This window comes from Pipistrellus kuhlii, unplaced genomic scaffold (genome assembly GCF_014108245.1).
Source record: "Pipistrellus kuhlii isolate mPipKuh1 unplaced genomic scaffold, mPipKuh1.p scaffold_m20_p_4, whole genome shotgun sequence".
NCBI classification, from domain to species: Eukaryota; Metazoa; Chordata; class Mammalia; order Chiroptera; family Vespertilionidae; genus Pipistrellus; species Pipistrellus kuhlii.
Window position 1 is genome coordinate 52561690 of NW_023425540.1, and position 12412 is coordinate 52574101.

Genomic DNA, 12412 nt, shown 5'->3' on the forward strand with positions numbered 1-12412 from the left:
TTGTTAGTATTGAGTTATAATCTTTTAAAATGTTTTATTTTTTAGATTTATTCTGCATGTTTTCATAGTTAAGATGTGTATTTTGTGTGTGCATTTCAGATAATCACAAGGACTGTTCTGGTGTGTCCTTACATCTCACACGCCTGCCGTAAGTACTTCTAGTTGTCTTTGCTGAGCGACAGCTTTTGAGATCTTTGAGAGCATGAAAGGGGGAAATCCACTGTGTTCGTTATCTGCTGTCAACAAATTACCCTCAACTTAGTGGCTTAAAGCAACAATTACTTATTGTTTCCTGTGGATCAGGAATCTGGGCACATCTTAACTGTGAGTGGTGGTCTCACTCTTGGTTGGTATATCAGTCATCTGGGGGCTGGACCGGGAAGAGCCACTTCCAAGATCACTCACTTGGCTGTAACAGCATTCAGTTTTTCTCTGGTTGTTGGCTAGAGCACTCCCTCATTTCCTTGCGATGTTGACTCTAAACAGGACAACTCACAACAATGCGGCATCTGGCTTCCATCACAGCCAGCAAGGGAGAAAGCAAGGTGGCAGGCTGAGTGTTTTTCATAGCCTAATCTCATAAGTTACTAAATAATGAATGTCTGATAGGTAAAGAAAATAGCCACAAATCTTCATAGTCTGACTCCTGATGGGGAGGAAAAAAAACCCACGAAATTACTATTGCCATATCTGTTTGCTAGGAATAACTAATTACTACTGGGTTCAGTTACTAGGTCAATTTAAAGTCACGGGAAGAGGATTAGAAAGGGGCATGAATATGAAAGATGGGAATCATTGGTAGGTATATTAGTGTTTTCCAGAGAAAATGAATCAAAATAATGTTTTTTTTTAATGTGTCATTATTGTTAAAGGTATTACAAATGTTCCCCTTTTTTCCCATTGACCCCCGTACCCATCCTACTCCCCCTCCCAGACCTTTACCACACTGTTATCTGTGTCCATGAGTTATGCATATATGCTTATAAATTCTTTACATATACATGAAAGAGACTGAGATTAGTTTACTTTAATGAACTTCGTTCACACAATTTTGGGAACTGGCAAGTCTGAAATCTGAAAGGCTGTCTGGCAGGCTGGAAACTCTGGCAAGAGTCAGTTTTGTCATCTTGGGTTCAAAGGCAGTTTGGAGGTACAAATCCTCCTTTACATGGGACCTCAATCTCTTCTCTTAAGAGACCTACCCACGTTGTGGACCGTAATCTGCTTTACTCGTAGTCAATGATTTAAATATTAATCATATCTAAAAATACCTTCACAGCAACATCCAAACTAGTATTTGACCTAACAGCTGGTTACTAAACCTAGCCACATTGACACAATCAACCATCTCAGGAGCCATTTGAATGCTGCCTTCCACATACACCACATCATAAATATGTGTAGTAAGCTATTTGCCCAACAAAATACGTTATTTTTTTCAGAAAAAATTCTACCTTTTAAAAATATTATCTTGTTTTAATTTTCACATAAATTATATTTTATAGACCAATATATTGAAGTGTACATTATTTTTCCAAGGCAATAGTTTTGACTTTTCAAATAGATGAAATAAATATCACTGTTTTCTGCAGACAGCCCTTAATTGCTGGCATGTACCTTATGATGTCTGTTGACACTGTTATACCACCAGGAGAGAAAGGTGAGTAATGGCCTTCTAAAATTTACTATTACCTCATTACCTAAACTATAGGAGAGATTTAGTGTATAGTTTTTATAAACTTTTGAAATGACCAATACTTTTAAGTCCCTGAAATATAAATCAATTCTTTATTATCTCTGGATTGAAAAGAGATTTTTTACATGATTCTAACACAGTAGTTTATTATTTTTCATTATTTTATTGAGATGTTCAGCACTGAGGCCCTGGGTAGGTAGTGGGTTATATAAATTAAAGAATAAATCTTGAATACTAGTATTTTAGAAATCAATTACCTATTTTTAGATGCCAAAAATAAATTTCATAAAATACTGTGTAATAAACTACTCCAAAGACTGTTAGGTTCAAAACTCAAGAAACTAGCAAGTTTTTTTTTTTTGTTTAGTTTGGTTTGTTTTTGCTTTGAAAAGTGCTTTATTTATTATCATTTAATTAATTCATACCATTACTTCACTGATATCAGGAAAAACATTTCTGCATTAAAGTTAAAAGCTGCTCCTAAGAAAACCCTATTCAAGATCATTAAACTTGGATAAGACAGTATTGGGTTTATTTCTCCATCTGTAAAATGGGGATAATAGCTGATTCTCCTAAATTTACAAAAAACTACTGGAATAAGTAAAATATTACTTATCATTGTATCTGATCTTCTGATGAAAGTGCCATAGTAAATTTTTTTTTATTTGATTTACTGAGAATCTTTTAAAGTCAATGACAAATAGGGTCCCATTGTAACAGTTCACTTGCTTAAGATAAAGGCATTTATTTAATAGCTACTCTGCATTAGACTCTAAGGAAGGAAACATATATAGAATGGCCCCTTATCATTAGGAACTGTGAATCTAGACGCCTCAGGTGTTTGCAATCACATTTCAAAATTCCTTCTGTTTTAAAAATAAAAGAAACAGCCCTGGCCAGTAGCTCAGTTGGTTGGATCACTGTGTATACCAAAAGGTTCCCAGTCAGGATACATATCTAGGTTGTGGATTCAGTTCTTGGTCGGGGCTTATATGGGAGATAACCAATCAATGTTTCTCTCTCTCTCTCTCTCTCTCTCTCTCTCTCTCTCTCTCTCTCTCTCTCTCTCTCTTTCTCTTTCCCTTCCTCTCTCTATAAACTAATAAACATATCCTCAAGTGAGGATGAAAAAAATAATAAAAGAAAATGAATTTTAAAAAACAATGTTTAAGCCTTTCAACTGTGTAAATTTAATGATAAAGGTAACAAATTAAGCCATTATTTTCATTGATAGGATATTTTGATTTGGCCCTAGTCATTTTGTGTATGAATGTTATAAAATGTGAAGACAAAGGCATTTGAACTTATCTTAGTAAAGAGGCTGTTGCATAATGAGTGCTTAGTGTCTGCTGTATATGCGACTGTGTTTACTTCATAAGAAAATCAGCTTGTGAATATCTTGTACATACTTTTAGAGTTGAATGATGACTTTTTTCTTTGTTTTTATTTCTAACAGTGGTGAATTCTGACATTTCATGTCATTATAATAATTATCCAATGCATGTCTTTGCCTATAGAGTTCACACTCATCATTTAGGTAAGAACATTAAACTACCTGTTAAGTTATAAATATTTACCATTGTGCTTGCGAATACCAAAAACATAAAATGCAAATTGACATTAAATCTGTTTCAGTGAAATTGATTTTGCTCAATATTTTGAAATTCTGTATGATTTTTCATCATTCAGTTTTCATTAAAACCTATTGCATTTGGAGTTCTGAAAATATCTAGATTTTATTTTGAGTTAAGAAAGCAAACGATGATTTTATTTTTCTAATACCTTATTGTATTATATAATTATAATTTGTGTTCATTTCAGGTAAGGTAGTAAGTGGATACAGAGTAAGAAATGGACAGTGGGCGCTGATTGGACGCCAGAGCCCCCAACTGCCACAGGTGTGTAGAATCTAGTTTAATTTGGAAGAAAAAAAATACTAAGCAGCAGATAGCAATTTTAAAAGCTCTCTTAGGACCCTTGTGAATTTCTCTAGACTCTAAACTAGGGGTGTCAAACTCAATCAGAGAAGGGGCCAAAATCTAAAATCCAGCCTAAATTGCGGGCCGAATGGTTTACTGAACAGTCATAAACTGTCATTGTGATGAAAACGCAGCAGAGTGCAGTGATGACAGCGCGGTGCGGGCCACATTGCAAGGCCTGGCGGGACGGATTTGGCCCGCGGGCCTTGTGTTTGACACATGTGCTCTAAACCTTTCTAAATCTACCTTTACTGTGTATAATTTAGTTCCATACACCTTTGAACTTGGTGGTTTTCTTATCAGTTCTCTTAATATTTCTAAGCCTGGTGGTGCTGGTGGTGTGGGTGGGATGGAGGCCTGTCTCTTCATACTTTCTTCCCAGGATGCTCCAAGTCTCATGTTATTAAAGCAAGTGTTTCTGGACTTTATTGGTAGTTTTAATGAATCTTCTTGTTTGATTCTTGGCAGGCTTTCTACCCTGTGGAGCACCCAGTAGATGTAAGTTTCGGTGACATATTAGCAGCAAGATGTGTATTCACTGGTGAAGGAAGGACAGAAGCCACCCACATTGGGTATGATTCTGCAGATTTCACTGTTTAAAAAGCTTTTATTGGGACAAGGCATGATTATAGGTGATAGTTATCTTTGTGAATGAATTGTGTTATTTTTTATCATGAACAACTACAACAAACTATAGCATTGTATCATTCTAGAACTGATCGATTTGGATGAACTCTAAAACATAAGGGTTTTTTTTTTTTAATGTTTCATTCTTCCTGCTTACTCAAGACCTTCACTATCATGCCTCTACATGATTACGATTATCACAGAGTTTATATTACTCATCTTAAAGAAAAATATAATGATTATGAATTTTTGCCCTCTCAAGAGTCATTTTGCCCTGTGTTCACACTTGGGCAAATATATGGTTTCTGCGCTTGGTTAGTGCACACCAGTTACAACCATGATTTTTTCTTCCTGTTAAAACTTCCATATACTTAATGTTTCCAGTGTATTATACAAAATGAGAATAATACTCAGCACTTTACAAAAGAGAATGTCATACTATCAAATAATTTTCAAAATACTGAGCCTCCATGAAATAAGTATATTTTATAACACTAATTGAAATTTCAAGGCACTGTGAACTCTCAAAAATTTTTGTTAAAATTAAAAATGAAGGTTAAAAGCCCTTTTCATATCTTTTGTTAGAAAAGAAAAACAAGGAGCCTCCCTTCCATGTTAAACTAAGTTATAAAATATTTATTGATGCCACTTAGAAGCAGGAATTAAAAACATTTATCTTTGGGTCAGTAAGAACTTAGAGAAAGTAGACATCTGAAAACAGTATGAGATGCACTAAAGACGAAAGTGCCGATTCACATAAAAGAAAAAGACACCTGAGATGGTGGAGTAGCATTTTTTTAAGTTACTCTAAAAGAGTTTTTATATATCACTAAGCATCAATTTTAGGGCTAAAAGTAAAATTTAAAATTATTAATTTATATATATATATATTAAACAAGGAGCTTCCAACACCTTTACTTTTGGATAAACTTGATAAATTTGGGAAAGAGACTTGAGGAAAGCAATAACGTGATTGAATTGCATGAAATGGTAATGGTAAGAAAAGGGTTGACAAAATATCATAGACAACATTAGATGTAAGGAGTCTGACAGTTCACTTCGTAACAGCCTTTAACTATGTGAAGTAATATAATTCAGAAGATATTGATCAGTTGTTCTCTGATTTATGTTTCTGTAGAGCCCCAGGAACTTTGTTTAAATGCCACTGGTTATTTTATCAACCTTTGTAATAGGTACACCAAGTAGTAAAAATAACCCATTCAACACATTCTGTGTGTTAGTCTGCAAGTTTAAGTGTGGAATTAGTAGAATGTCTTGCTTGGGGGTCCCTTTATAATTTGGTGGTGGTGTGGGGATCTTGTAATGTTGGTCAGATTCTGCCCTCTGAGTATCCTCGTTGAGGCAGTATTAACCACAGAAATTAATGCCTTGTGTACCATGATGAGAGAATGAAGTGATATCTGCAGGCCTCTCACAGTTCCATGAGTTAAGAATAATTCTGTCTTTTTTATAATGTGCATTTTGCTTTAAAATAATAGCCTAAAATGACTACGCTAATCTGTCTTTTTGTAAATATCATGTGGGCCAAAGGAAATGCATTTTGTAAGATAAATGGAACAAAGAAATTACAGGAAATTAAGTTATTGAGCAAGTCCATTAACTGAATATTTCATTTATAATAAAGAAGCAATTTTCTTCCAGTGGAATGATACTAGTAAACTAGTAAGACAAGTTTGAATAAATGTACAAATGAATAAAATTCTCATAATAATGCCCAACTTTCCTATAGCACTTTGTATGCTTTTTAGTGTTAGAAAGGTAATAGCAGCAGTATTCTGTTGTGTGAAGTAATGGATACCACTACCATAGGCTACTATAGAATCACAGTGAGAATGTAACCAGTAAAAAAAAGAAAACTAGTATTTTATGATGTCTATGAAGTTAAATGATATTCTGTAATTCTCCTCTCCCTCTTTCCCCTTCCCATCTACCCCCAACCCATGTGTTAGAATCCCCAACTTGAAGCCAACTTACTAGTAGTACAAACACCAGGTATCCAGAGGTAGTGTGGGGTCAGTAGATAACCCCTCCATGCAGTGGGCAAAGTATCAACTTTAGGTGTTTACCCTTATGCTGCAGCCATCTGGAAACTAGATTTTAAAGGAAAATTGTATCATCAGTGGCCTACTAGGAAGATTTACAGATGAGTGATTCTCCCACCCAATCCAAGCTAATCTCAACTGGACATTTTCAGATTGGTGAAAATGTTGCTTAGTTAGAACAAGCATAGTTAACTAAAAAACAAACAAACAAACAAACAAAAACAAACAAACAAAAAAAAAACAGTTTAAAAACTAAGGACTGATTTTCCATTCCTGGGATTTATCTCAAAATAAAACCATTTAGGTGTTGGGAAAATTCGACAGACACATGCAAAAGAATGAAACTAGATCACCAACTTACACCATACACAAAAATAAACTCAAAATGGATACAGGACTTAAACATCAGACGGGAAACCATAAAAATACTAGAAGCATCCACAGGCAGCAAAATCTCAGACGTATGCCAAAAGAACTTCTTCACTGATACTGCCCCTAGGGCAATCGAAGCTAAAGAGAAAATAAACAAATGGGACTACATCAAAATAAAAGCTTTTTTACAGCAAAAGAAACCATCAACAAAACAACAAGAAATCCCTCGGTGTGGGAGAACATATTTGCAAATATTACCACAGATAAAGGTTTAATCTCCAACATCTACAGACAGCTGATACAACTAAATAAAAGGAAGATGAATGATCCAATTAAGAAATGGGCAATGGACCTAAATAGAATATTTTCAAAAGAAGACAGAAGGAAGGCCAAAAGGCACATGAAAACATGCTCAAAGTCACTAATAATCAAAACAACAATGCGGTACCATCTCACACCTGTCAGAATGGCCAACATCAACAAATCAACAAACGACAAGTGTTGGCGAGGTTGCGGAGAAAAAGGAACCCTCGTGCACTGCTGGTGGGAATGCAAACTGGTACAACCACTGTGGAGAACAGTGTGGAGTTTCCTCAAAAAACTGAAAATGGAACTCCCATTTGACCCAGTAGTCCCACTCCTAGGAATATATCCCAAGAAACTAGAAACACCAATCAGAAAGGATATATGCACCCCTATGTTCATAGCAGCACAATCTACAATAGCCAGAATTTGGAAATAGCCTAGGTGCCTGTCAACAGATGATTGAATCAAAAAACTATGGTACATCTACACAATGGAATACTATGCTGCCATAAAAAAGAAGGAATTATCATTTGCAACAACCTGGATGGAATTGGAGAACATCATGCTGAGTGAAATAGGCCAATCAATGAAAGAGAAACACCACATGACCTCACCCATTTATGGATAATAAAGAACATTATAAACTGATGAACCAAAAGATAGATATAGAGACAGTAAAGCAACAAGCAGACTGTCAATTTACAGTGGGGAGGGGAGGGAGATCTGGGGGAGATAATAGATCAACCGAAGGACTTGCATACATGCATATAAGTACAACCAATGAACATAAAATTCTGGGGAGGGAAGGTATGTATGGGAGGGAGGAAGGGAGGGGGGCAAAAAAAATCAATAAAATATATTTTTAAAAATAAATAAATAAAAAATAAAACCATTTAAAAATAGGTGGGTTTAAGACAAATCAGATCAATAAATACTTAATACTTAATGGTAACATTTTTAATCCAGGTATATTTCTTTTAATATTTTAGTAAATTTGAATAGTATCTCCTAGACAAAATTGTACTAATGTATAAACTGACAGCGTAGTATTAATTAACCTATGAGGAAACAATATTCTACACCTGAGTGTAGAATGAAACATTTATTAATGCATTATATTTAACCAAACACCTAAATTTATTTTGAATGTTTAGTCAAGTTTAAACAAGCAAAAAAAGAATTTGATTGTCAGCCAATTAAGCTAATTTGCCTAAAAGTTTATATGCTAAAATTTAAAATTAATTCTTAAGAATTGGTCAGTTTTGTTAGTCATATTATTCATGTGGAACTAATTATTTCATGTATATATAAGAATGTCTAGTGAATATGTACAGATACCAAGCACAACACTTCAGTCATTAAAACATGCATTATGTGCAAAGATAGAGTTATATGATCAATAGCGTCTTAATGTATAAGTTTAAAGCCACCATGCAACATCTTAGAAAACAAAAGTTTTATAAAATAACTTTTTTTAAATGTTCCAGTTTCTTTCCAAAATTAGTAGTACCCATCACTGATTATTTTTAAGCCTCACATCTGTTGAGTATACTAGTAAGGGACAGGGTCTAGGAATGGATGACTCATCAAAGAGGAGTGTCACTGTCTGAGACATAGTCAAGGTATATGTACCATAATATTGAGGAGTTTTTAAATGGTGCATTTCAGAATACTTGTACTTAAATATCTGTTATCATTATAATATGGAATAATTACTTTTTATGGAAATTCCCATAGAACCTGGATGGATGGATCAGTCAATTAGATACTAGATAGATAGATGGTAGCTAGACGATGATGATAGATAGATAGATAGATAGATATATTTTTTAAATGCCATAAATCAGTTGAGTTTGCAAAATTGACCTGACTTGGCAGTGTAGTATATACATACCAGGGCTAACAGTTACTTTATGCCATAGTAATTTGTAAACATTTATTAAAATAGGTCATTCATTCTTTCTTCATTTAACAAATACTTGTTGAAGGCTATGTCAGGGCTTGCCACCCTTTGTCAGATTTAAAGCTAGCTGGCATAAAGAAGTAGTTATCCCCAAAGCACTTCATTATGCAAGAAGGTGAAAGGAACGCACGCTGTAATTTTGGAATATAAGTGATGCCTGCAATCATCATTTAGAGAATCACACTAGCGTTAGGGAATGTTTAAAAGGCCATTCAGTGGAGTCAGGGCAGATGTGTGAACACAGTCTCCCTCCATACTTCCTCATGTTAATAGCTATTCAGATTCACAGAGTTTGATTACAGAATTGTTCTCTATGGAAAATAAGGGTTGGGGTGTCAGAATTCTCCCATAGAAATACTGAAAGCAATTTCTATGGCTAAAGTCAGGTTTGGGGGTTGCTATCTTTTTTTTAGTGAAAAAAAAGGATGAATGTGAAATAAAATAGGCAAACTCTAGCATTAAAAATGACTGGAATCCACACATGTTTAGGATATAATCCTTTCGATAAGAGCTCAGAGTTAGCTTGACTCAGAGTTTAATTACAGATGGAAAAGAATAAAATATTACTTTCTTGTCAGCTCTTTAATAAAATTTTATTTGTAATAGCAAAGATTCTTAAATTATTTGGTCAACTCTATTTTGAATAGGAATCAGTACCTTAAATGAACTACATTGGTGAGTAGATCAGGCTGTATCACTAAATCACATGTTTAAAGCGAACATGGGCATTGTATTCCCCCCCAAAAAAGAAAAATATGGATGGATCTAGCCAAAAATCAGCTGCAAGTTCATTTTATTATTATATAGTTATTAATTTTTTTCTCATTAACTAGAGAAGCTTATATGCTTATTTTGCTTTCCTTGTCTGCTAGATGACTCAAGGTTTTCTAAGAAGGAACCACAATTTAAAATTCTTTTCCATCTTTCTCTCTCTTGATCTGAACATTTTTCCTCATTTTGAACAGGGAGGGAGGACATTATGGCAGGAGGCTCTGATTTATTACTTTAGCACCAGCCATTCTTTGTGGAGCACACAATTTTCTAACCACCTCCACGGCTGTTAAAATGTAACTCTTAGGAATGGTGTTTCGACACCTAAAGATATGTGTGGGGAACAGGTGTTTGTTTGGGGTTGCACTTCAACATTTGCTTACATTCCACAGGAGGAACAAGTATGTTTCCAGGTATCAGATTCAGAGAGTGAAAAGCCAAATTATTTTTAAAGCATCAACAGAGCTTCCCAAGGGCAGGGCTCATGCCTGTGGCCTTTCAGGGGCTCTCAATTTTCAGAGCTGAGAGAAACCACATCCCTGTTTGGAAACAATTTTTTTCCTTCCCCTTGCTGATGTCATTACTGTTGCTATGGAGAGGAAGTGAGTGCTGCATGACATGGTTGGAAAAACCAACAGTGACGCATTTCTGCCCTGCAAACCGTCCACCGTGTAACTTGTTTATTAGCATGGGCTTGCTAAACGTTGTCAGAGTTCATGGACTATTCCTATGCCCGACCTGCCTTGGTATATATAAGTTCTGTGGTGATGTAAACAATTCCTTCCTAATAATAGTGAAGAGAAGGAAATGCATAGTAACCCATGTGAACCGAGGAAGAAAAAAACATGTTTTCTAAACCACCAAGCATTATTTATATTGCTGGGAACTGTTTCTTGGAAGTGCCCATCTCTCTGTTGCAACATCTGTTTTTAACAGTGAGTCATTCAGTTGCATAGCAGATCCCATTCAGGGCTGAGCCCTTCGGAGATACCCTGTTTCCCCGAAAATAAGACAGTGTCTTATATTAATTTTTTCTCCCAAAGTTGCGCTAGGTCTTATTTTCAGGGGATGTCTTATCTTTCCATGCGCTAGGTCTTATTTTCGGAGGATGTCTTATTTTCAGGGAAACATGGGTATTATGGCTGATTTCCTTTTCTATCATCTGAGGCCCCATTTTTCTCTGCTGTCGATGCCAAGGTGCCACGTCAGATATCAGGAAAACAATTATGATGTTTTAGTATCAGCACATGATTCACGATTCACCTGACCACAAGGGAGTAGGTGGCAGTAAGCAAAAACAACTTCCAGGACTCTCAGATTTGTGGAAAAAGTCATTTTTAAAGATTGTAAATAACATACGACATTTCTGTCTAAGTGTTCTGGATTTTACTGTTATGTAGTAAATAATTAAGATTTTTCCATAAGCGAGGTACGCTGCCCAATCCAAATTTTAGTGAATGGAAGAAAGACTAAAGAATAAAAGGCTTTAGAAGAGGAAAGACAGTTATCTCGCTGCTACTCCATTGCTATTTCCAGCTGCAGTATTTGCTGATATCCATGGAGAGACTGCAAATGGGTACTCCGTTGTTAAGTGGAACTCTGCCTCTGACAATGTGCTTTTGGTGCTGGAAACTGGATGGGTTTTAATGAAAGCCATAAAATAAATGCACACTATTTTCACCTTTGAATCCATTTCTGGCAGATTTACTGGTTGCATTTTTCCTGCATTAGAATGTGTTTTATGTGACTGGCTGATTTGTTGTGTCTGTTTTTTCTGCCCACAGTGGCACATCTAATGATGAAATGTGCAACTTATACATTATGTATTACATGGAAGCCCTGCATGCAGTTTCCTTCATGACCTGTACACAGAATGTAGCTCCTGATATGTTCAGAAACATACCACCAGAGGCCAATATTCCAATTCCTGTGAAGTCTGATATGGTTATGATGCATGGACATCACAGAGGTAAAATTGGTGTCATTTAAAGGGACATGTGGTTTTGTATTTTCTATTGCCTTATTTGTTTCATTTAACTAGCTGATTAAATTTTTAAAATCATTCTTCTCTGTCCAACAATCACACGTGCTCCCATAATCTGACTCCCTCTTTTCCTTCTTCTAAATCCTTCCTTCCCTCCTGATATGCCCCCATCAAAACAGGTAAAGTGAAAAATCTCAACTCGTGGTGCAAGGTATTAGTTTGGGGATTGATCATTATCTTAGATTTTTCTTTACTTACAGTGTACTTTCTAGTTTCCCACTTCATTCTACCCATAGCAGTAATGACATGCAATTTATGAATTTATATACCATGTTCTAAAGAGTGCTAGAGTTTGCCAATGAAAATGGTTATCGCTTTCATACCCTCAATCATCTATTTAATGGGCCTTGTCAAGCAAAGAACAATTCTTGATTTATGAAGCATTACTAGTCTTGGCCTTTTTGGTCTTATTCTCAGAATCGTTGCAAAACAGTCATATTGGTGGTCATTTTTTAGATTAAAATTTCAAAACCTACACCCTGCTTTATTAAATGCAGTATGCTGAGACTTTACTGAGTTTTCCAAGTTTGTTCTTAAAATACTAGAGAAATTTATAATTTTTGGTGGAAATTTATGAAAGAAGTTAATATA

General features: G+C 35.3%; 1 protein-coding gene across 12 annotated transcripts in view; it reads left to right on the top strand.

Annotated features, from left to right (window-relative positions):
* The window catches only part of PAM (peptidylglycine alpha-amidating monooxygenase), a 240452-nt gene that overhangs the window by 177970 nt on the left and 50070 nt on the right, over positions 1-12412 (top strand). For all 12 annotated transcript variants that reach the window (XM_036410914.2, XM_036410915.2, XM_036410916.2 and 9 more), the window contains exons 9-14: positions 100-148; positions 1593-1660; positions 3153-3233; positions 3518-3594; positions 4144-4247; positions 11562-11746. In XM_036410914.2, coding sequence (XP_036266807.1) covers positions 100-148; positions 1593-1660; positions 3153-3233; positions 3518-3594; positions 4144-4247; positions 11562-11746 — 564 coding nt within the window. The remainder of the gene's footprint in view (positions 1-99; positions 149-1592; positions 1661-3152; positions 3234-3517; positions 3595-4143; positions 4248-11561; positions 11747-12412) is intronic.